The sequence below is a fragment of the Salvelinus sp. IW2-2015 genome, linkage group LG16 (genome assembly GCF_002910315.2).
Source record: "Salvelinus sp. IW2-2015 linkage group LG16, ASM291031v2, whole genome shotgun sequence".
Classification (NCBI taxonomy): domain Eukaryota; kingdom Metazoa; phylum Chordata; class Actinopteri; order Salmoniformes; family Salmonidae; genus Salvelinus; species Salvelinus sp. IW2-2015.
In genome coordinates this window covers 16,920,351-16,946,839 of record NC_036856.1, presented here as the reverse complement: position 1 = coordinate 16,946,839, position 26,489 = coordinate 16,920,351, and the positions used below count along the sequence as shown (strand labels likewise).

At 41.8% G+C, this 26,489-nt stretch overlaps 2 protein-coding genes across 2 annotated transcripts; both read right to left on the bottom strand.

Moving 5' to 3' along the window:
- Positions 1-13,111: 13,111 nt before the first annotated feature.
- foxd2 (forkhead box D2) lies at positions 13,112-15,157 on the bottom strand. Its single transcript, XM_024004250.2, has one exon. It carries the CDS (start codon positions 14,667-14,669, stop codon positions 13,557-13,559), a length of 1,113 nt encoding a protein of 370 aa, XP_023860018.1. The 5' UTR covers positions 14,670-15,157; the 3' UTR covers positions 13,112-13,556.
- Positions 15,158-23,808: 8,651 nt separating this feature from the next.
- On the bottom strand, positions 23,809-25,667 carry foxe3 (forkhead box E3). The gene has a single exon (XM_024004248.2). The coding sequence runs from the start codon at positions 25,448-25,450 to the stop codon at positions 24,200-24,202; it is 1,251 nt and encodes a 416-aa protein (XP_023860016.1). The 5' UTR covers positions 25,451-25,667; the 3' UTR covers positions 23,809-24,199.
- Between the last annotated feature and the right edge of the window lie 822 nt (positions 25,668-26,489).

Genomic DNA, 26,489 nt, shown 5'->3' with positions numbered 1-26,489 from the left:
GTATCCAATGCAGATCCACAAGGATGGAGGTGATCTGGGCATGCTTTTTTGTTTTTGACTAAATCCTTGCGACACTGTTTAGATGAGCTGTAATTTGTGAATTGAATTTGCAGGCAGATACCCCAAGTACTGTGTTCCCCTAATCAATTCTGGAGAAAATGAATGAATGAGCTTTTCTGTGTCAGGCGTGGTGAGAGAGGGTCTTCGGCGGGATATGTTCTTCAGGTGAAGGAATTAAGTTTTACAGACGTGAGTAATAGGGGCATTGAAGGAGAGAGTAGGGTTGAATTTCACATCCAAGTTATTGATGACTGAGGAGAGGGGAATGGTATGGCCATCTATGGCAGGGAGGATGTTAGTGATCTGCTGTGGGGTGCCTATCAGCACTGCCTCTGTCTTATTGCTGTTGAGTTGGAGGAAGTTGTATTCATCAATGAGCTCTGCACTCAGAGTGGCCTAAGATATCCTTACCATCCCAAAGGCTCAATGCTAAAATAAGGATATTTGTACTCAATTATCCTATTTGTGGTCCTACTCGCACACTGAGAACACACAGCCCTGTGATGTCTACTCTCCTATTCTTTCTCTCCCTCCTCTCTGCATCTGCAGCATCTAAACACCTCCACTTAACCTCAATTTCTCTGCTCCTTACCATCCCCCCAACACTTCAGCCTCCTCTCTCAATCCATCCATCTATTCATTCATCCATTCCCATCAGAAAAAACTCCTCACTGAAATGACTCTGAGCATTAATAATGAGGAGCATTATGACCCCCCACCACACATATACACACACACACACACGACCAGATGCCCCTCCACACTGCTGTTGAGGCTGCAGTCTCAGGCCACTTCACCTCTGTATCAGCCATTCACCACAGACGCCATTGTTCCCCTACAGCTCTTATTTCTTTATCTACATTTTTTTCTCTCTAAATAAGAAGCATTAGAGTGGCCTTATCATCTTTCCCCCTTTTACTCTCTTTAGCTTTGAACTTGAGAGCTTACCACCGCAACCCTCTTCAAAACCAGGCATGTCACACGCACACAATACCATTTATGATACCTCACCGCCATCTTGTTTAATGCGCTTAGAAATACGTTGAATTGGTGCTAATAGGGCAGACACAGATGTGAAACACACACACACACAAACACACGTGCACACGTACAGCGGGCAGCAGTCATTATTTTGTGTTATTATGTGGATCCAGCAGGATGAATAACAGCAACGGAAAGAGGAGATGAACAGAGAAGAGATCTCACTCTGGGAATGACAGACATTGCGCCCCCTCTCTCCCTTTCCAACTGCATAACAAGTGTTAGCCCAGGAGTCTAGTTCGATCAGCCACACAAAAGAAGGATATTGATCTGTGTGTGTATAATGTGTGTGTGTACGTCTGCATGTGTGGCCTACGTATCTTTGCAGCTTCCACTGTCATATGACCTATCCTGCCAACATCCACTCCTGCATAAATACATATAGGCCTACATAAACCCTGTGACTCAAAGATGCTTTACTTCTGGCTCCAGGTGGGACATTTGAGACTTTCCTTGCAGATTATAGCTAACATCCACTAATTATAGCCTGTTGTCTCTCTGAGGTAAGCCAAGCTTGCATTCATAAATCATCCATTCAATCTCTTCAAGGCTTTTCGTTGGATCTGGCTTCATGGAATTGATACAAACAGTAGTGGTGTAGATCAAAACAGCTTTTCCTAACTTCCTATCATCCTAACTTCTCCTACAAGAATGCAATTCAAATTGACTTCAAACATGTTTTATCTGACGGCACACATTTTTCGCAAGGTGCTGAACCACATAAAAGTGCTCTTGAGTCTTGTCAAACCTCTGCTTCTTGAAAACAACTGGATATATTTAGGCCAGCTGACACACTTCACATGTCTAAACCAGGACATGCTAGCTGCAGAAGAGGGGGTTGCTGCCACTTCACACAATGCCAAAGCAGACCCTGTCAGTGAAGGTCCTGCCCAAGCAGATTATGCGTTATTGAGTTATTAATGAGAGGCTCTCTGTACTCTCTAACCCTTCCCCCTCTTCTCCCTTTTTCTCTTTTCTCATTACTTCACCCAACTGCCTCCCATTCAGGCTGTCTCGGAGGGGGACGAGTGGGAAGGGGAAAGGTTCTGGAGCGCGGTGGAACATTAAGAGTCTTGAGTCCCCCGGAGAACTTGAGTTCCCTTTGTGCACTTACTCAGGGTTCAGTCAGAGCCTGTGCACCTCGACCTGCCGGTTTTGAGAAAATGGGTCAGGAGGGAGGTGTGTGGTGGGGAGGAGGTGGGGATGTAGGGAGAGCTTGGATGCTGCATTCTCCACCACTGCCTCTTCACATAAGTGTGTGCTTGGGGTGTGACGTGACACTCTATAGCTGCTGTTGTGGTTGCTCTGTGCTGTTATCTGATGCGGCATCATATGGAACAACATTTTGTCAAATTGCAGTGGCACTTTTGCGGAAAACAACAAATCACTTGGAACAGCATGGAATAGGAAATCTGTCTTTCAGGAGCAAAATTCCTAGAATACACAGTTATGTATTCTGACAGTACACAATAATATCTAAAACAAACTCCTACTTTTGCCGCATGAATCTGCCTGTGTACAAAAATGTAATGTAAAAGCATATAAAGTACTTTGATTGTAACCCTAACACAATTGTTTTATTCAATAGTGTTACCAAACAAAATGTCTCAGAGTGATGCTGTAAATAGCCTACACTGTTACACAACTTCAAGTGTTGTGCATAACAGCATGTTAGACAGTGAAAGAAGGAACAGTTACTTTGACAATTGCCTTTTAAACATAATGAATTCTTAAATAATAAGACCCTTCTAATAATATCAAACACAAGTAGCAGCAGAATAAGGTAGTACTAGTAAACGTTTTATTATGGTTCTACCTTAAATAATAATACATAGCTTTATTTTTGTTGAATAGTTTAACAATGATAAATAAATACAAATCAAATAAATGTATGTGCTGTGTAAGGTACCATTATTGCTCTGTGTGTGTTTTCTTCCACATCTGCCCTCCCTCAGATCCATGTTGGTGGCGAGGCCCGGCTGCGAGCGCGTGGGGGGAGTTCGTTGGGACCTAGGGCGAGAGTGCAGTAGAGTAGGAGAGGAGAGAAGAGGGGAGGGTATAGGAGAGATAGACTTGGACGACTCGGACACCGTGTCTGATGGAGATTCCAGCTGAGCAAACAAAAACACCCAGAAACACCACAAACTTGAGGGTGTGGAAAAATGTGTGGGTATGGTAAAAGGTCAGATCCCCACCGTAACTAATTCAATTTCACAAACTGTAAGAAAACACCGGGTACAACATAGTAGCGGCTACAGACGCGTTCTTCCTCAAATGGAATGAGAGAGTGTAATCAGCATCTGGCGCGTTCTTGTTTCGTTACGCATTCGCACATCTTTGGACACTGAAAGGAACTAACTAACTCGAATGAATGTAACTTCATGGAAGTTATACAGTCGACAATCGATTCTGCATGTAGGCTACAGCTCGCTGTTTTGACACTGCAGTCCCCTCGTGCGGCTCTGTACAGCGCGGCAGCCAGCAGAGCCTTGTAACCGTGGTGGGCTTTTCAAGCGGTGGTCTGCACTACTCTGCTAAAGACATTAGTGCTACAATTCTAGGAGAACCGGGAGTCGCATAGACAGCGCTCACTTCTCTAAATAAACATTTGTCTTGAAAAGTTTGGCCCCTCGACCCCATCATGATCGCATTTCACTCTGGATAGTAAACTATATTTTTATCGCGAGGTTTTCCCTTCTTTCCGAAAACAAGCTCACATTCGAAAATATATTACGTGTCAACTTAAACAAAGTTGATTTTTCACCTTTCTTAGGGAGATACTGTACTTGAGGTATTTTCTCTGCAAAATATAAAATGCAGCGCAGACTTGTATTTTGTTATACTGATTGGAATATATATTGGAAGAATAAACTTAAAAATAAAATAAAAAACGTTTTATTTAGTGTACCAAAATATACCACATGTTCCCTAATCGAGTAAACCTAATTTGAGAAGCTATTCATATTGTCCACCTTAATATTCTTCAAATTGAAACAGAACACATACACAAATAAATAAATGTTCATACAAATAATATATAACATCCATATAAGACTGTGTAAACTGCAGGGAATAAAGTAGTGCTATGCAACAATTAGAAGAACACTGAGGAGTGCGTATGCGCGTGATTTAAAGGGGTAGACATTTTGGGAAAAAGTTGATCAACACATTATTAAGTGCACATTTTCGTGTTAAAATGTTTTGGTGTAGTGTCAGCATTAATTTAGAAATGTTACATTGTGCGAAAAAAATGAATTATGTTTGGAGAGCTCGAGGATCAAGTCTTAGGAATTACCAGCTAGAAAGTAAATTTGCATCAGAAAAAAATATCTACTGATTATTTAATATTCTCTATGGGCAATTATTGGACATGAAATTACACCTAGCCTATATGTATGATTAGGCCTATACTCCGTGCGTAACAGGCCTATCTTTTGTGCGTAATAGGTTAACAAATAGGCCACAGCAGTTATGGGAAAACTAGGCCTGCAACAGTTAACCTCAAGGCTAATAAACGAAGAAGGAAGGCCTCATTGCCCCTCATAATATAGAGGTTAACTCATTTGCAGTTCTAAGAGTTTGGTATGTTTTGCTCTTGCCTAGGCCCTATACATTCAGATTTCGGAGGCCTTTTCATTCCAACTCATATGACGCGCCTTTTTCCAGCTTCCATTGCTTCTTGTTTGTTCCATTCACACCCTCATCGAAATGCCAAGGGACGTGTAGCCTATCAACGTCCCCGCATAAAATGGACCTACTAGGTTACTCTACTAACGTTTGTTGTTGTCTACTTCCGTTAGTAATATCAGTCTGTTCGAGAACGGCCAACAGCTGTGCCTCTCTATCAAAGCAATACCGGGAAGGTCACAACACTCGCCCTCTCAAGTCCCCGGCGCTGCTCCAATAAGCCAACAACAACTCGAAGAAACGTCCCACTCCAAAAGAAAGACAGGGGTGGCTAGGTTGTCATGGAGATAATAATCATGTTAAAGAAGTATACATCACACCCCTCACCCTGGAAACCCCGAGCTATCCCATGTCTTACCCCTCACTCTGCGCGTGCTCTCTGAGAGGGACGGGACAAGGAGCTGTGCATCGAGACATGCACGTGAACGGCGGGCTGGATCACCTGTTATCATAGTCTGGTAATCGGTGCAGTTTAATATCCACTGTAATTAATCCCCCTGTGTTCTCTGTGTGTGGGATGCCAGACCAGCAGCAGGTGTCCGTCAGTGTTTCACACTGTGTCAAAAGTCGATGAGGCGAGCGCTTCCAAAGTTAATATTTTGCTTCCAGAGATGAGGGGAGTTCACTGTCTTTGCTTTATTTACACATTCTAAATTAATTAAGCAGAGGATTCCTCTGTCCGCTGTAAAAACACGGAGGGGGCGATGTGGAGCAGAGAAGGGAGGCCCTGATTTATTGTAGCAGTAGGCCCTCGGCTCCTCTCCTCCAGGCCTCGAGGTGCCTGGGGACCCCGGCCAACGCATTCCTGCACTATGTGGGCGCAGAGGACCTCTCATCTGCCTGACTCTTTCACAGCCTAACAGCTCACAGTCAAAGGCCAAAGTGAAATAGTTAGAAAACTAAAGTGTTTTGCAGGCTAGGTAGGCCTATATCAGCAGCAAAGGAAACACCTCAATAGAATCTTTACAACTATCATTGACTATAGCTCAGCCTTCAACACCATAGTACCCTCCAAGTTCATCATTCAGCTCGGGGCCCTGGGTCTGAACCGCACCCTGTGCATCTGGGTCCTGGACAGGCCGCCCCCAGGTGGTGAAGGTGAGAAACAACACTTCCACTTCGCTGATCCACAACAAAGGGGCCCCACAAGGGCGTGTGCTCAGCCCTGTTCACCCATGACTGCGTGGCCACGCACGCCTGCAACTCAATCATCAAGTTTGCAGATGACACAACAGTAGTAAGCCTGATTACCAACAATGACGAGACAGCCGACATGGAGGAGGTGAGGATCCTGGCGGAAAGATGCCAGGAAAATAACCTCTCCCTCAACTTCAACAAAAAATGAAGGAGCTGATCATGGACTTCAGGAAACAGCAGAGGGAGCACACCCCTATCCACATCGACGGGGCCACAGTAGAGAACTGGAAAAGTTTCAAGTTCCTCAGCTTTCACATCACTGAAGATCTTAAATGGTTCACCCACACAGACAGTGTGGTGAAGAAGGCAAAACAGCCCCTCTTAAACCTCAGGAGGCTGAAGAAATTTGGCTTGGCCCCTTAGACCCTCAGAAACCTTTACAAATGCACAATTGAGAGCATTCTGTTGGGATGTATCACCGTCTGGTACGGCAACAGCACCGCCAGCAACCGCAGGGCTCTCCAGAGGGTGGTACGGTCAGCCCAACGCATCACCAGGGGCACACTGTCTGTCCTCCAGGACACCTACAGCACCCGATGTCACAGGAAGGACAAAAATATAATCAATGACATCAACCACCTGAGCCATGGCCTGTTCACCCCGCTATCATCCAGAAGGCGAGGTCAGTACAGGTGCATCAAAGCTGGGACTAAGACACTGGAAAACTGCTTCTACCTCAAGGCCATCAGACTGTTAAATAGCCATCACTAGCTGGCTACCATAGACATGGAATCACTGGTCATTTTAATAATGTTTAAATACAGCTTTACTCATCTCATATATACTGTATATACTGTCTTATATTCTACTGTATTTTAGACAATGCCACCCTGACATTGCTCATTCTAATATTTCTATATTTCTTTATTAAATTATTTTACTTTTAGATGTGTGTATTGTTGTGACTTGTTAGATATTATTGCACTGTTGGAGCTAGGAAAACAAACATTTCGCTACACCCGCAATAACATCTGCTAAATATGTGCATGTGACCAATAAAACATTTGATGTGATCAAAACAATGGTTCTCATTCATTTTCTATATTTTATTCTCCTATATTTTACGTTGTTGGTTTATTCCATTCTGGGATTTCATTTTTTCCACTGCGTCAATAGTCTACTGCAATGCGGGTTTGATAGAACAAGCCTTGGATGACATCTGCATCGACCAAATTGCAATAATAAACTTGCATTGAAACTTGTATACATGGTTAAACTCACTTTGTAACCCCCGTTTGAAATAGAGTCCATGATAAAGTAAAGCAGAACTGTCTGGCCTCGCGCTGCAAGATAGTTCATATACAGACACTAATGTTAAGACAAAGCTGAACAGGAACTTTGACAACTTTTCATAAAGACTTTAACCAAAGCCATGATAATTCTATAACTGTTTTTGATAAAGCAATACCAATACACTGCCTCTCTCTGTTACTAGGAATTCCCCCCTCCCCCCCCAAAAAAACATAGCCCAGTTGACCACAGACAAATGTTATAGTAAAGATGTTTGCCTATGATACATTTCAAGACATTAAAATAAATGTAGACCTTGTTTAAGCAAAGGATATGATCGATGTAGGCTTACATGACAAAATAATAAGATTACATTTTGACATTATAACTATTAGGCCTATCTGCAACTGCCTGCATATCGATTTATTTTACACATGCTCAATTTATTTTTAAACCAGCAACAATTCTAACGTTATGAATATAATAATAATTATGATGATACTTTTGTTTATGTTTGGCCGTTTTATTATATGTTTTATCCATAGCTTATGGAAATTAGGCTACAGCCTAAAATATTGCTGTTTTTGTAACATAATATAGAGGTTAACATTTGGAACAAGTGCATGGCAATCCATCCCCTATACCCGTTCTGAATATTCACGATTCTACCCCTATTATGGTGCATAATTTCCGTGTAGGTAGTCCTACAGAGACGTGTTCTCTGGAATAGTTTATTACAATATAAGGTTAAAAAAAACTACTAACATTAGCCTACATTTTATTTTCCAAACTGGGCGTTGTGTCAAATATTAGCTGCCTTGATATCCATTTTCTCTCTCTCCAGTCATTAGAACTGGAGAGAGACACATCTTGATGCCCCTAATTAAAAAATCATTAGTCCTTTACAGCACAACTAGCAGTGGCAAATTGATTGGTGGTGTAATTAGCATATGAGCGAGAGTGGGATATGGATGGTTTAAGCACAACGATTTCATGTAATCCCCTGCACGCCAAGGAAAGGCGAGGCTGCAATATTTTGTAGCAAGGTGACACGGGCAAAAAGTATATGTGGTGTTGGGTAAAGTCATAGCTCATTGGTCTCCCCAAGCAAAATATGTTTAAGACATTCAATGACACAAATAAAAATCGATCATCTAGTCTACTTTGCCATAATCAACACCCATATCCAAAATTGGAGGACACTGGTTGGCCTATTTATCCTGTTACTATCTGAATAGGAGCGCAAACTATCGTCTGCGCGCTTCGACGAAAGACACTGGTGAGGTGACATAGTGAGAAAAACATTCCAATCAAACGCAAATCCGCGTCAAAGCTTAGGCTACATTTATTTTATTCAGAAAGGCGAGGAGTAGACCTAGTCATCATGTTTTAAATATACTCAAAGCATGTAACTAATTTTAGTGAGCCAAGACGCAAGTCTGTAATTGTAGGACAGACGACTGTCGCAGAGACAAATAAAGAAACAAATTATGTCCGGAGACTGTGGGTGGTCCTCGTGTGACACCGCATGTAGAACAAATKAAAGCAGAATGAACATGCTATTAAGACGATAACCAATTGTCTTGCATAGAATTGGATTAAAGGACGTTTGTGTAATTTGTGACTCGTGCAAGACGTATTATTAGTAATCCAATTTTTATTGTGGGTCACTTTAAAGAAGGAGATGGGACACCGTTTCGGTACACCATCTTTTCCAATGATAAGTGCTCTCTGGATGATAGATAGCAGCCTTTGTTGCACGAGGCTATCGACGGTGGTGCATGCAATTCATCCCTGTGTTAGTTAGCCTATAGTGAATATTTTACTCAAAACTATATGAATATATTATTCAATACATTTACTAACATATTCAATATGCCATCGGGTGAATAGGAGGCGCAGGCCTGTTGTTATCTATGTTTGACAGAGATAGTCTATACATGCCGATATAAAATAACTATCTTACCCTGTCAGCAAATCATTCGACCTTTCTTTTACCATTTTAATCGTAATCAAATCATTCGACCTTCCTTTTACCATTTTAATCGTAATCAAATGATTCCACCTTCCTTTTACCATTTTAATCGTAAACAAATGATTCAACCTTCCTTTTACCATTTTGATCGTAATCAAATGAACTCCTTCCCACCATAATTAAGGTATAGGCGTGACGGTTTAGTGATATGTGTCTTTAGGTATTTGTCATAACGGTCATTTTGTCTCCTGCTACTCCACTGCACAAAATAAATGCAGGGCATATAATTAACCTCTTATTCATTAATTTATGAATAATGCATTCAATATTGAACAAAAAATATTGCAAGCATTACTTGCAAGACAGTTGCGCTGTAAATTGCTCTTAGTCATGCGTTTTCATTTTCAATAAAACAAACAATATCGTCATATCGATTGTTTTTATCTGTTCTGATTTCACTGTTTCACTTCCCGAGCATGATTAGGGGGATAATTATTGCACATAGCCTCTGCATGAAGGGCTAACATAGACCAAGTGCGTCGGCAATGTATAGAGAATTAACTGAATTCATTGACAGCCTAATTTCACAGGCAGGAAAGTTCCAATGAAGGGCCTTTCGATTTTTTTCACAATGTGTAAAGGGAGCTTTCCCTGTATAGGCCTACTGTACGTCAAACCAGATTTGGTTTAGTTTATTTCTTAAAGTTGCACCATCACAGAAACCGAAATTAAAGAAGATAATATAAAAGGTATAGACTACTCTGGGAGCTTTTAACACCAACAAAATAAATGCATGAGACTTCATAAAAGTAAAACCATCATGTTTGCGTTCTCTTCAAAGGCTTTGGGTGAGCTGAAGGGGAAAGTGGAACAGAGGAGTCAGCCCTCCCACCCTTTATCCTTAATAATCAGCTGTCAAAAACACCCCACCAAGTCATTTAACCATTTGCACACAGATCTGGTAAATAAAACAAGCTTTAACACCCCCCTCTGCCTCGGAACATGTGCTTAGCCAACTACAAAATGAAATCATCGGTCTGTTTTCTACACCGGGATGAGTCCCGCTGCCTCCTTTGTATCTGTCCGCAGACAACACAGATGAAATGAAAGCGGAGAGCCGCGCGCCTTTTGAGAAGATCGCTTTTCAGAGGCAAATGTGTGTGGCTTGTCTCTTAGGGGACCACTAGCTGCAGAGCGCATTTATGCCCAGGGGCCTCATTTATAGCCTTTGCGTACATTTCACATATCTAAGGCATGTAGGCCTACAAAAATATTGAGATGTATAAACTTGGTGCACGCCATACATGTTTCCAGTTATAAATCCGACCTGTTGTAAAATTGTGCATGAAAACTTCACGTGGAAAATGTCCTCAATTAACCTTTTATGGTGACAATAACGCCCTTCATTTGGTATATCATTTGGAACTATTTGATAGGCCATGGCAGTTAAAAAAAATAAATAGCAATGGTAATTTTGATCACAGTTCTGTAGTGACTGTCCAGCACATTCTGCAAGATTGATTGTATTTTATTGTTTGTATTGTGTTATAGTATTGATATTGATTGGATATTATTGTTTGTATTGTGTTATAGTATTGATATTGATTGGATATTATTGTTTGTATTGTGTTATAGTATTGATATTGATTGGATATTGTAAACTACGTAAAAGCAGGCTAAACGCTACAGTCCACACTTCTATGCAACAGATTCATTGTTGTTCAATGTTTAGTTAATCAGTAGATTATTTGGTTTTCATATCCTACCTTGGTATAGACTCTGAGATGAAATAGGTAATGATGTCACGCTCCTATGGCACAGCAATACTGGAGCCTGCCTATACTGTCAAATATTCGACATAAGACACCGGACTATCTACTGTGTAGGCAGAATGTTTTCATCTTTTCCAGTGATTTATGCTGTATCTGGCAAAGGATTGTGTCCGTTTCTGATCAGAAAACAATGGAAAAATGTTGTGGGCCTGTCAGCAGAACCTGTGAATTCCACAATGTTTTACATCGACTTTTCCCACAACCTAATTATGATGGACTACCTGCGAATTCTGAAACATTGTCTAAGGCAGGCAACTCAAAACAAGTAATTACAGTACTTACAGTAGCATACATAGGCCTACTTCAATATAACATATCAACTGTTCACGTCTTAAATTCAACTGTATATTATAAACCGCGCTACCTATGGGATTGCAAAACTTGAAATAGGCTACCTATTTACTAGGCTACTAGATCCAATTCAGTGAGAGATGCGCATTGTAATTTGTTGTATGGCTGCTTCGAGATCATGAACCCATCACAGACAGAAAATGTGAAGAATCTTTTCTGTGATGGTTATGAAAATAAAATATATCGGATTCTAAAAGTTAAACACCGATTATAGCTCTTCTCATTAATGGAAAACTGCTGCATTCTTGTTAATATGTTTTCCTGTTTTTAGTTTTTTTTATGAATAAGATTTTCACCCTATCCCCCATCTGAACAAAGTAGGCCTACTTTGTTCCCGCTTGCAATAGGTCTACAATATTTCAACCACTAGTAGAGATGTGCGTGCGCATGTTCTAAAGTTTGCGGGGAGGTGAGCACATTCTCACGTTAAATTACATTTTTATAAATGCCAACTTTTGCGTGAAAACAGGCCCACGCACATTTTGACGTAGGCTATATTTTGTATGTACGCACGGTTTATAAATGAGGCCCCTGGGCACTCGGTCTTCAGTGACAACATCAACAAGTGGGCAAAAATCCGCATTATCGTGGATTAGGATCCTGATGAACAATACTGCTACAAATTAGCACCCAAACCCCCAAAATCTGGGTTTTCATGCAGAACGCTCACAATCAATTACAGGCCTCAAAAGTCCTGATGTCCCCATTCATTTAACCCTTTGTTACTTGCCAAAGAAATGTCCATTATAAACGCCCTTAGAGACACACTAGAGGAAAACATGCGCACCCTTCCAGAATATTTCTCACAGTAGAATGTTGGAGTTCAGACATCACAAATCTGTATCTATATGTGCAAGTCTGTCATCATAACACTTGTTGGCTGTAATGGTATATCGGTAAATTTATGGGCTACTGGTGATATTTAAATTGATAATAGACTAGTAATAAATGCTCCTAATTCCTACAGATTGCACGCAAAATGTAACTGCAGATTTAAACCTATGGCACCAATGCGTAAACTACCATGTATGCTCATAATCGTTTCAGAAAGTGCGCTTGTAGGCCTCTCAAAGACTAAACGGTTCAAACTGGGCCTACACATAAAGATTGAACTTTGATCTCGGGTCAACAATGATGAGCTAGATAAATGCAAAAATACAAGTTAAAAACGTAGGCGCACACATTCTATATTTCCTAAGGTGATTTTAGGCTTTGAGTAGACATATGTGTGCAGGCATATTGCCAATAAAACGTTCCAATAAACAAGTTAACGAAAGTCTTTTTAAATTCACAAACATTTATTATTCTTGTCATTACAACAAAAAATGACCTATGAACATTAAGTGTCTCTGTCTATACACATAACATACGTTTCACATATTAATTTCAATGAAATAGATAGGAACTAAAGCACAACAGTTTAACAGGATGTGAGGTAATGCGCTTTACACCAAAACCACATATCTGTCCACTGACAACATGAAATAATATCCATACAAAGTCACCACAACACCGCTTTTAAGGGAACGAGGGGCAGTGGGAAAGGTTAGATTTGTATTTAATAACCCTCCTTGTCTCAATGTGCTTTCTAACAATTAAAACCTGAGTTTGCGGTCTCGGTATTAACAGTGCTTTATCTCTTATCTCACAACGCACAATATATATATATATATTTGTATTGTTATATATATATATAAATATAAATATAAATATATATATATATATATATATATATATATATATATATATATATATATATATATATACTCACACATATATATATACACACACATATATATGTATATAACAATACAAATCATAATAAAAACTCAATTATAGTTAAGAAACAATTCAATATTGCCCACAGAGTGAGATACGTGACATTTAACTTGTGTTCAAATAGCTGGATCTTTGCTCAGATAGTTGAGGGCCTGGGCCAATGTAGGACAACGAATACACTTAATGTTGTCTTAGAATTTACTATCTGACCATCATGCTTCTTCCATTTATTGTATCCTATACATATTTACAATACATAAATATACATTTAACTTTCCTCTCTCCGATCAGAAAGGGGGGTAGAGCAACACTCTTATTTCTCAAAGAACGTTTATCCTACCTTCACATAAGACGACAGAACCAGAACGGGTAGGATTTCTGCGAGTTTTGTTTTTGCTGCCAGTTTAGAAATGACAAATGTTAAGATTTGCAGTTTTGCTGGAGAATGTCTGTGAACCAGGCTGCAGCATGGTTTCCTGCGAGAGGTTCAAGTGGTTCGAAGCTGAGGTGAGTGCAGGGTTCAACATGGCCAGGATCTGAGCCTGACTGTGACTGTGGCTGCCCGACTGTGCACTGTACGGGGAGGCCACGGAGTTAGCTGCACCGATTATATTGTCTATAGAGAAAGAAGGCCGAATTGGCGTGTTAGTGTCCGTCTTGAGAGGCGCCAGGCCGGGCAAGGTAGGGCTTAGTTGAGGGTAGAATGGCTTTCGTAAATCAGCCCCTAATAGAGAGGGCAGGGGATGTGGCGTGGGGAAAATTGAGGCTGGCGAGGGGAGTCCACAAGGTGTATTATGGAAAGGGAAAGCGCCTGCTGTGAGGTGAGGATGATAGGGGTTATGAGCATGGAAGTTCTGCAGTTGGAGTCCATAGTTGTACCCATAAGGGCCGTATCCAAACCCGGGCAGGAACCCCCCGGCGTCTCTGAGGATTTCGTTGACTTGGTGCCTCTTGAAGCGCTTCCTCCTGCGTAAAAAACTCCCGTTGTCGAACATGTCGGCGGACTCTGGATCGAGGGTCCAGTAGTTGCCTTTTCCGGGGTTGCCAGGCTCACGTGGGATTTTGACAAAGCAGTCATTGAGAGAAAGATTGTGACGAATGGAGTTTTGCCAAGCGGGGAATTTCTCCCGATAGTACGGGAACCTGTTGCTGATGAACTCGCAGATCTCACTAAGAGTGAGGCGTTTCTTGGGACTCTGGAGGATAGACATGGTTATCAGGGCTATGTAGGAGTACGGGGGCTTGACTAGAGCGTTCTTACCAGGCTTATCTCCTATCATGGCACCTGAATCTCCACCAACTCCAACCTGGTCAGCCGGACACTCTGAGCTGCTGAGGCCGGGAGAGGAACCCCTCTCCCCCGCGTTCTGAGACAAATTATCGTCCGAGTCATTGTCTAGAAAATCGCGATGAAGGTATTTCCCATCCTTGCCAACGGAAATGTCTCCCCCAACCACATCTATGTCCACATCATCAGACAAAGCAGAGTTGTCGGACATATCCGTCCCTAGAGTCATCCTTGGAGAGACTGGTTCTCTTCCTCCCTCTTGTTCCGTACTGAGTCTTTTCAGCTCCCACGCTGGGTGTACTCAGTCCGTGCGTATAGCACTCTCCAGCTCCTCGGAGGACCGCAGTTAACTCCTGTTTAATTCGACGAGCTGCATAGAAACATTACTGGAATATAGAAGAGAGCAAGACGACGCTTGTACCCAGGTGTAACGCCACTCCAACCAGTTGGTATGGGGGCTATGGTTCGTTTCACCGAGGAAGAAACTCTTCTGACTTCAAGCGCAGGAAAACAAAACTCGAATGGAAAAGTCATAAATCAGTAAGGCTATATACTTGAGGTTCACTACAAGCTGTCTTTATTCATTAATAGGTACATTAATCATTAATTAAGTATTTCTTTCTTGCATGCGTTTGTATTTTAGGTCGTTAATTTACTGTTGTATATCTGTATGGATATCTTTACGCACAGGCACGGAGCAAGTATCCTGCGTGAGCTTCATACTATTCCTCTTCATAGCGCTCAAAAGCTATTTATTCAGCCATCTATATCACGTGGTCATCGTGTCACCGTTACCAGGAAATGAAGGATAGGGCAAAGGGAAGAGAAGACGGACAAGGTGAGGAGTGGTGAGTGCGCTACCTTACAAGTTCTCTTGGGTTAACGATACTCTACTGCACGTCCATCTTCTAAATATGGAATATCATCAAAAGTATTGGTTTTATGTTGATGGAATGCATGTTATATAAAAACAGGATGGACGTGTACACAGTGTCAGTAGTGTTGAAACCTCATAGTGGTCAATTCTTAAGAATCTGAGTAAATTGATTGGCTAAAAAGTCCAGAACCAGTACAACATAATTTGCATATTTATGGTCATGGCTTTCAAGTCGAAAACAAGTTATTTAATTGTTTGTTAGTCGGTGGATTATTTTAGTTCTCACTTGAATCTGATGTATTCATCAATTTCAGAATCTAATGTGTAACATATCCTAAATATTTAGTTTTCCAATTTGCAATTATGCACACTCTTGTACCCTTCTAAACAAACAAAACACCATGCTATAGATGCAATTAAATATCCACAATCGCTTAAATCAAGGCTACGATTTAAAAGTGCTCAAATAATTGTTTATTATCATTACAGGTAATTAAATAAGTGGTTATTCTGTTATTTAATGATATACGTTTGGGTCAAATTTTGTCCCATGTCATTATAAGCCTGTACCGTGATGGCCACATATACTATTAACCAGTAATAATGCACAGTCATTGCAATATAATTATAAACGTTATTGACTGTAAATAATACACTATTGAAACCCCAACTCTAACCCAGTCAAATCAACACATCTTTTTTAAACAATGTAATTGTGTTGTTATTATTAATGTGAAGATTAATATTAGGGCTATTGATATTATTATTGAGTCCATTGGGTTTAAATAAACGTATAACTTGTTACTTCTGTAAATAAAATGTTATCGAAAGGGAGATTTCCTCAGCTTCACTTATGGCTATATACAGTATGTTTACATATACTGATTATTTAACTGAAACATGGGGCTGATATACTAATTCACAAGCGAGATTGACCGGTAAATATTCTTTAAATCCACATGCAAGTGTGACTATTGAAAGCAGTGTTTTTCAGAATTGAGACTATGGGATGCATTTTCCAATGAAAGAATCCTCTTTGAATTATAAAATAATATATGACTACTGTTTAATAATAATTATCCTAATTATACGAATAATTGTATAATTATCATAATAATAACAATGTTTACTAATGCCTTTTATTATTTCTTTCCAGAGGAGAAAGGCAGCACAAGCTATGGAATCCATTTCCATGGCTTTACCATTCATTCCTCGATCACTTCTCACGGGTTTTATGTGTTACTTGTCAAGAAGTCATAACAATAATACCCATCTACATTTTCTACACAATTCACATATAGACAAACACACATGTCTGCGCCTGCAACCTGCTCCAATTCGTCTTTGTCAGAGTATGCTATGGGCAGAACAGATGACATGGCATGTAGCCTAATGTGTAAGGGTCTATGTGTTTCATGACAGGAGGCGAGCAGCGCTTGCATTCCAGTTCATTATGTTGCAGTAACATGGTGTTATTGTAATGCATACATCAGCACCTGATCCATCTATGTACAGGACTATCAGCTAACTGTATAACAGGGCCCTCCACGTTACAAGCACAGGCTTATCTTGCCCAAAACACCACAGCAACTGTATTGGCAATGTTTGGGTGGGTTAAAATGGCTTCCTTTTATCTATATAATATTCAAATCGATATTTCAATGAGCCTTTTACGATTTCCCCGATACAGACCCAAATGTCATTCAAAATAAATTATGAAATTCCTTTGAATTATATTTTAGGCTATCCCTATCTGCAAAATATAGCACGTCAATGATAAACAAAGTTATATTTCATTCAGGCCAAGTCAATTTGCTATAGGCCCACATTTTTTTATTTGTTGATGACTCATGACTCAAGTTCAGTTTTTACTGAGGTGGAGAGCAGGTGAAGGTAGCCTAACCGCGGGGAAGTTAAAGTTTCCAGAGTCGACCGTGAGATCCTCTCAATTGTAATTTATCTAAACACACTCACAGCTAGTCCGTCACAGAACCCCTACCCATCCCGAATCCTCCACCGCCCTGGGCAGATCGAGCCGACCCTTCAGCTGGCAGCGGCTGCCTTGCTCACATCGTTGAGCTCAGCGGAGGACCCAGACAGCTGCATTGGGAGGAATGCCAAATCTTACTTCATAATTGTTCACTCACGAAGCTATCTCGCCATCTTAGGCTTGAGTTGATTTGGCGAGAAATAACATTATGTATAGGCTGATTATTCAGGTACCTGACCAAATAAAGGAAACACCAACATAAAGCGTCTTAATAGGACGCTTGGCCGCCACGAACCAGAACAGCCTCAATCCATCTTGGTATAGATTCTACAAGTGTCTGGAACTCTACTGGAGGGATGCGTCATTCTTCCACGAGAAATTCCATCATTTTCTGTTTTGTTGATGGTGGTTAAAAACGCTGTCTTAGGTGCCGCTCCAGGATCTCCCACAAGTGGGTAACACACACCCTTCTTCTAACCATGGTAGCCAAAAGAATAAGAAACTAGGCATTTACATTTATTTTTTAACCTTTATTTAACTAGGCAAGTCAGTTAAGAACAAATTCTTATTTACAATGACGGCCTAGGAACAGTGGGTTAACTGCCTTGTTCAGGGGCAGAACGACAGATTTTTGCCCTGTCAGCTCGGGGATTTGATCTAGCAACCTTTTGGTTACTGGCCCAACCACTAGGCTACCTGTCGCCTCAAACCCAGGAACCAGAACTGTTTGCAAACACCTGCTTTCAATATGCTGTACTTTGTATCCCTCATTTACTCCAGTCTTTTCTTTATTTTGGTAGTTACCTGTAGACGCACATTTACAATTGATCATCACCCAAACCAAGACTTGGATTTCGCAGTCTCACGGGTCTGCATTTCCACCACAGGCCTACAGTGACACTGAAAAAACGAATTACTTAGGAGCCAGTTCTTACTCTTGATATGTGTGCTCACCTGTTGGTTATTCTACATGCCACGACAAAAACCTGGATCAGACATGTATTGAGATAAAAATACGAGGGATAGGCTACAGAGAAGTCTCTATTGTGGGCTAATCATGGAATTGTAGGCTAATCATGGAATAAACCTTAGTCTATTTCAAAATCACATGAGAAAACAACTTGTTTGTATAATGGCTTTTGCAGGATATAAACCTACAGTTCTGTCTGGATTGCTTGGGACCATGGACAGTCAACTCAAAATAGTGTTTTGTGCAGCTTTTATAGTGGTGGACATGGTAGCCTAAACGGTTTTTGTTATTGCCTCAAAATATGTTATTTTCTTCAAGGAATGAGAACAGATTTCACTTCCATCCATATTGGACTGTAGCCTGGAAACTTAACAAACAAAACATCCGAATGTTGCATACCTCAACAATATCACATTACTACATACATTCCCTTTCATTTTTACTCTATGCTTTTCAGTTTGTGACTTCTTAGTATTGCATGACCCCTAGTGGACAAACTGTAGAATAAGGTTCCAATTTCAACCCACAAATCACTACAAATGAACTTTTCACTGAGACTGCCAGGTGTCGCTCCAACTACAGGCCTACCTGACTGAGGTAAACTCCATAATCTCTAGGCGCTACATGGTCAACCCTACATCTGCATTGGCCGTGCAGAATTTACGGTGATATAGCCTCTGCCGACGTCAGGGCATTTATACTTCTTGCACTTCGCGGAGCAGAGCATAGCTGTTGAGCAGAGCGGTTGTGAAGGAAGTTGTCAAATAAGTAAGTTTGTGTTTATACAGGACCTCCCGCTCCTACCTACCGTCAAACAATCATGTCAATCTGGAGCCCTCCACATTGTTTGGGTGGAGCACGGCGATGCAGCAAGGAGCTCAATTTGGCGTCTGCATACCTTCCGAGGCTCCACGAACGCGTCACACCATCCATATGGTGCCTCAGACCACATTTTCAGATATAGCATAACTTGTCTTTAAGAAGAATAAATACCAATAATGTTTTGTATAGACTCGCCAGAAGTATGATTAGAACAGCACAGCACAGGTGTATGGATTACATTTCATAGTCGTGCATAGGTAGGCCCTACATGTCTCCTCAACTCAAATATGCCTATTAGCTACACTATAATTACAGAAGTATGTGGACACCCCTTCAAATTAGTGGATTCAGCTATTTCAGCCACACCAGTTGCTGACAGGTGTATAAAATTGAGCACACAGCCATGCAATCTCCATAGACACACATTGGCAGTTGATTGGCCTTACTGAAGAGCTCAGTGACTTCAATGTGGCACTGACATAGGATGCCACATTTCCAACAAGTTTGTTTGTCAAATTTCTGCCCTGCTAGATCTGCACCAGTCAACTGTAAGTGCTGTTATTGTGAAGTGGAAACATCTAGGAGCAACAACGGCTTAGCCGCGAAGTGGTAGGCCACACAAACTCACAGAACGGGACCACCGAGTGCTGAAACTTGTAAAAAATTGTATGTCCTCGGTTAAAACACTCATTACGAGTTCCTAACTGCCTCTTGAAGCAACGTCAGCACAATAACTCTTCATCTGGAGCTTCATGAAATGGGTTTCCATGGCCGTGCAGCCGCATACAAGCCTAAGATCACCATGCGCAAGCCAAGCATCGGCTGTAGTGGTGTAAAGCTCACCGCCATTGGACTCTGGAGCAGTGGAAACCCGTTCTCTGGAGTGATGAATGACGCTTCACCATCTGGCAGTCCATCGGACGATTCTGGGTTTGGGCGAATGCCAGGAGAACGCTACCTGCCCCAATGCATAGTGCCAACTGTAAAGTTTGGTGGAGGAGGAATAATGGTCTGGGGCTGTTTTTCATGGTTCGGGCTGGGCCCCTTAGTTCCAGTGAAGGGAAATCTTAACGCTACAGCATACAATTACATTCTAGACGGTTCTGTGCTTCCATCTTTGTGGCAACCGTTTGGGAAAGGCCCTTTCCTGTTTCAGCATGACAATGCCCCCTTGCACAAAGCGAGGTCCATACAGAAATGGTTTGTCGAGATCGGTGTGGAAGAACTTGACTGGCCTGCACAGAGCCCTGACCTCAATCGCATGGAACACCTTTGGGATGAATTGGAACACCGACTGCGACCCAGGCCTAATCGCCCAACATCAGTGCCCGATCTCACTAATGCTCTTGTGGCTGAATGGAAGCAAGTCCCCGCAGCAATGTTACAACATCTAGTGGAAAGCCTTCCCAGACAATTGGAGGCTGTTATAGCAGAAAACGGGCGACCAACTCCATATTAATGATCATAATTTCGGAATGAGATGTTCGACGAGCAGATGTCCACATACTTTTGGTCATTTAGTGTATCTAACATGGGCCTACAGGTGTAAGCCTGGCTACCTGTCCTATGCATGTTCGGCCACAGAGTATGTAAAATGCATCAGATGATAAAAACATGATACCTGAGGTTATTTAAAATATGCATGTTTGGAGACAAATTGTGGCAGTCCCAGCAAGCTAGAGGGCATTTGTAAAGTATTCAGACCCCTTAACTTTTCCAACATTTTGTTACGTTACAGCTTTATTCTAAAATGGATGAAATCGTTTTTTTCTCTCATCAATCTACACACAATACCCAATAATGACTAAGCAAAAATTGTTTTTTAGAAATGTTTGTAAATGTATTCAAAATTAAAAACAGAATTATCACATTTACATAAGTATTCAGACCCTTTACTCAGTACTTTGTTGAAGCACTTTTGGCAGCGATTACAGCCTCAAGTCTTCTTGGGTAGGACGCTACAAGATTGGCACACCCGTATTTGGGGAGTTTCTCCCATTCTTCTCTGCAGATCCTCTCAAGTTCTGTCAGGTTGGATGGGGAGTGTCACTGCACAGCTATTTTCACGTCTCTACAGAGATGTCAAATCAAATCAAACTTTATTTGTCACATGCGCCTTACACATGTGTAGACCTTACCGTGAAATGCTTACTTACAAGCTCTTAACCAACAATGCAGTTCAAGAAAGAGTTAAGAAACTATTTTATAAAAAGTAACACAATAAAATAACAATAACGAGGCTATATACAGGGGGTACCGGTACCGAGTCAATGTGCGGGGTACAGGTTAGTTTAGGTAATTTGTACGTGTACGTAGGTAGGGGTAAAGTGACTATGCATAGATAATAAATAGCGAGTAGCAGCAGTGTAAAAACAAATTGGGGGGGGGGTCAATGTAAATAGTCTAAGGAGCCTCTTTGCCGTGTTGTAGCAGAGAGAACAGTCTATGACTTGGTTGACTGGAGTCTGACAATTTTGGGGGATTTCCTCTGTTCCTCTGACACCGCCTTGTATATACGTCCTTGAGTGGCAGAAAGCTTGGCCCCAGTGATGTACTCGGCCGTACTCACTACCCTCTGTAACGCCTTACGGTCAGATGCCGAGCAGTTTCCATACCAGGCGGTGATGCAACCGGTCAGGATGCTCTTGATGGTGCAGCTGTAGAACTTTTTGATGATCTGGGGACCCATGCCAAATCTTTTCAGTTTCCTGAGGGGGAAAGGGGGTTGTCCTCTTCACGACTTTCTTGGTGTGACATTCAGAGACTTATCCCGAAGCCATTCCTGCGTGATCTTGGCTGTGTGCTTAGGGTTGTGTTGGAAGGTGATCCTTCATCCCAGTCTGAGGTCCTGAGCGCTCTGGAGGTTTTCATCAAGGATCTCTCTGTACTGTGCTCCGTTCATCTTTCCATCGATCCTGACTAGTCTCCCAGTCCCTGCCTCTGAAAAATATCCCCACAGCATGATGCTGCCACCACCACGATTCACCGTAGGGATGGTGCCAGGTTTCCTCCAGACGTGACGCTTGGCATTCAGGCCAAAGTGTTCAATCTTGGTTTCATCAAACCAGAGAATCTTGTTTCTCAGGGTCTGAGAGTCTTTAGGTGCCTTTTGGCAAACTCCAAGCAGGCTGTGCCTTTTACTGAGGAGTGGTTTTCGTCTGTCCACTCTACCATAAAGGCCTGATTGGTGGAGTGCTGCAGAGATGGTTGTCCTGGAAAGTTCTCCTATCTCCACAGAGGAACTGTAGAGCTCTGTCAGTGACCATCGGGTTCTTGGTTACCAGGCGGCCAGCTCTAGGGGACCTTCAATGCTGCAGATATTTTTTGGTACCCTTCCCCAGAACACTATCCTGTCTCGGAGCTCTACGGACAATTCCTTCGACCTCATGGCTTGGTTTTTGCTCTGACATGCACTGTCAACTGTGGAACCTTATATAGACAGGTGTGTGCCTTTCCAAATCATGTCCATTCAATAGAATTTACCACAGGTGGACTCCAATCAAGTTGTAGAAACATCTCAAGGATGATCAATGGAAACAGGATGCACCTGAGCTCAATTTCGAGTCTTATAGCAAAGTGTCTGAATAGTTAAGTAAATAAGGTATTTCTGTTTTTATTTTTTATACATTTGCAAAAATATCTATAAACCTGTTTTCGCTTTATCATTATTGTATTGTGTGTAGATTGATGAGGGAAAAAATATATTTCATCAATTTTAGAATAAGTCTGTAACGTAACAAAATGTGGAAACAGTCAAGGGGTCTGAATACTTTCCTAAGACACTGTGTGTATATTTCTAAGACATTCTAAGGTTTGTATCATTCACAGCTAAAGTTACCAAATAACTCTAAATTCCCGAATGCACTGTATATGTAGTCATTAGACTTCGCTACTTTACGCATGCGTGCAGACTCGAGGCGATAGTAAACAGTGCTGGCCCAATCCAACGTTCCAAATGTATATGTTTTTTTTTTTTATCTACAAAAGCAGATAACAGCAACACACTTGTGTTCTAAATATGTTTTAGGCCTTAATAAGACTAGACTAAGAAGTCCGTTTGCCCTACAATCTTCTTGATCAACTAGGTCAAGTCCAAAACCTGTGCATATATGGATATCCACGTGTGTACATGGATTCATAATGATACAACCACAAATATGTATACTGTGACATTACTTCAAATAACTGTAAAGCATGTCGTTTCTGTGCTCCTACCAACAATGCATATAAATGATCTTACAAATCAGGCAAATAAAATACTGCATATATTCCCTAGAAGATTGTAATAGAACAAAAGGTTAAATTAGGAGACATTTGTTTAGGCCTAATTCAACCCTATACATTTGACAAACTATTTCTGATTTGGTAATTTTTATTAGCAGGTGGGAAACGAATCATATCAACATAATTAGCGACTTTATAAAGGAAGTACATAGCGTAGAGAGAGTCTGCGAAAAGTCCCACGCAGGCTAATCGTGAATAAATCAGTAAAGATTGTGTTCGCTTAATGTAAATGTATAGGCTATTAGGTATGCAATAAAACACTTATTCACGAGTATAGGGCTTTTGGGAATTGGATTTAAAGTCTAATGAACGATCAACTATTAATTTAAAGTTGGTATAATTCATATCAGAGAGGCGAGTATCGACCATGTAGACCTATTCAGTTCAACAAATGCAAGCAACAAGACCATGCTTATCAAAAAATGTATTTATTACACCAAACAAACACGGTAAATAACAATGTAGGCCTTTTCAATATAATTCACAAAGAAATTAACTATTTACATTTCACAAAATAGAACAGTATACAGGTATATGGCTAATAATATTGTTTGAGAACTCTTATTTTTTTTACAGGTGACAATGACAAAAATGTAAGGTTCAGTAATTGGAATTGTTCTCAGACAAAGAAGTACAAGTAGATAGGCTACAGAACATCTAAAAACACATCAGATAAACGAACCAATAGCACTGAGATATGAACAAAACTATAATGGAATGTCGATTTGCATTTCAAACAAAGAAGAGGTTTCACACCTATTTCAAATGGAATGTATTGAGGCTCTATCGTTGTCTGTCTCTATAAAAATCCGTTTTTCACATATACCGATCTAATCCTGATGCAAAATTGGCTTGTCTCATGTAAGAGTTGTTGTAAGAGTTCATTGTGCTGGAGAGACCCAGTAGTTGCTCAGTGTGCTCCGCGCAAGACCCGGAGCGCACGGCGGGTAGAGACAGACGGTTCCCCGTGCAGTACACCTGAGAGCTACCTGGAGAGAAACTGGACTGCATCATGGAAGGTAGGTGCGGGGGGGATGCCGAGGAAGAGTAAGGATACCCGGGTGCCAGGTTTGATGACAGTCCCCCACCGCTTCTGCCCAGTGAATTCCCTGAGGGATTGACAGTCTGCATCTGGAAGCAGTTGGAGGGGTCAGTGCCAGTGAGGGAGCAGCTAGCAGACATGGTGCCCAAGTCTCCACCGCCTAAACCCAGCGGGTTGAGCTCTCCTCCCTGCATCACCGACTGCTGGCTGATGATGTTGTCGATGCTGAACATCCTTGGCTGTCCTTGACTGACCCCGGCAGGGGTCTGATAATGATGCAGCATCGCCGGGTGGGGGGTCCCTGCCAGCTGCGAGCCGTAACCCGATCCTATTCCTGGGTACATGGTGTTGGGGTATGCCGGTCTGCCCATGGGGGTCGGGGTGAACGCACTAGAGCTCTGCATGTACCCAGGATAGGTGCTTACGTCAGTGCGCTTGAATCTTTTCCTCCTCCGCAGAAAGCTCCCGTTGTCGAACATGTCTTCAGCAGCGGGGTCCAAAGTCCAATAGTTGCCCTTACCAGGCCTTCCAGGTTCCCGGGGAATCTTGACAAAGCAGTCGTTGAGGGTGAGGTTGTGGCGGATGGAGTTTTGCCACTTCTTGGAGTTCTCTCGATAAAAGGGAAAACGTTCCATGATGAATTTATAAATACCCCCAAGTGTGAGTTTTCTCTCGGGGGAGTTGGCGATGGCCATGGCGATGAGAGCGATGTAACTGTAGGGTGGTTTCCCTCTCTGAACGGGCCTCTTCCTACGTCTACTCCCAGTGGGCAGGTGCTCCTCGGTTTGGCCCAGAGTAGCTCCCTCCTCTCGATCCGCGTTCGGACTTGTTGCCCGTGGCTCAGACTTGATCAGAAGCCCATCTTTGATCCGGGCCTGCAGCATCAGAGGCGATGGCGGTAAATGGGAGTCCAGACTCACGTTAGGCGACATGACCAGGGGGCTGGCCAGCTCGGCTGGTGAGTCCTGTGACTCAGCCGTCATGTTACACATGCCCGAAAAGTAAGAGAAATGTTCAAGATTCATAAAAAAATATGTTTTATGTATGCTTGAAATGAAATAGCTTTTTCAAATAGCAGCTGAAAAAATGCAGGCACCATAAAGTTAAAAGGTGATGTATTGTTTTGCTCAGAGACAGTGTCTGCCTTTTGGGTCCCTCCCTATGTTAACTTGAGAACCTGAATTTGAGTCCCTGTCGCCCTCGCCGTCAATGAGCTTTCTCTCTTGCCAGGTGAGTGGCGTGGACAGTTTTATAAACAGGGTTCGAGTGACAACACKGGCTACCCTRTGACAAKGTGTGKGTGTGGGGGGGGGGGKGGGGGGGGGACCTACAGGCCCCTGACAGATCATGTTTTCCAGTAGGCCTATCTACACTTCAAAATGGTAAGGAAGGAAGTCGCACTGTAACTCTAGGAGTAATACCTTAATGATACTAGACCATTTCATTTCGGGAGTAGGAGGAAGTTTGCCTCTTTTATAGAAAGGACCACATCCTCATTTTAAAATTATTGTGACCTATGTCAGTTATATTAAAACAGCTAAAACACATTTGTTTGACATAATGCATAATGTGTTGTTGGAATGCATAGGCTCCGTCACATTCAGATATTCAGATCAAGCAGCCTATACTTACATGTTAGACACTACTAAACTGCTTCAATACAGTATGAATGTAAGAAGTCAAAATGGTGTTAAATTGTTGGCACAAGCACACACAGTCAGTGTAAGTGCTCCAATCACAAGTTAGTATGTGAGTGAAGGACCAGGGAGCGCTCCCTCCCTCTCTGTCCATGTGTCTGAGGCTCGGTGGGTTTGCTCTGGACTGCAGTGTATATCTAGGCCAGACAAACACGGACGGAGCTACTCTATGGGATTCAAAACCCAACGYTCAATCCACCAATTGAAAAATAATAACAACCCATTAAAAACAAACAATTGAGCTGTGAAAGCTTTTGGGGGAAAAAAGTAAATATCCCTCCATTTCATTAGGAATTTTTGAGATTGATAATCAAACAGTACTCAGGGCAGAGAGGGAGGTGTTATGTTTCTGGACTTTGTAGTAACA

Coding starts and splice junctions, on each gene's coding strand:
- foxd2 (XM_024004250.2), bottom strand. CDS start 14,669: ATGACTCTAGGGACGGATATGTCCGACAACTCTGCTTTGTCTGATGAT.
- foxe3 (XM_024004248.2), bottom strand. CDS start 25,450: ATGAATCTTGAACATTTCTCTTACTTTTCGGGCATGTGTAACATGACG.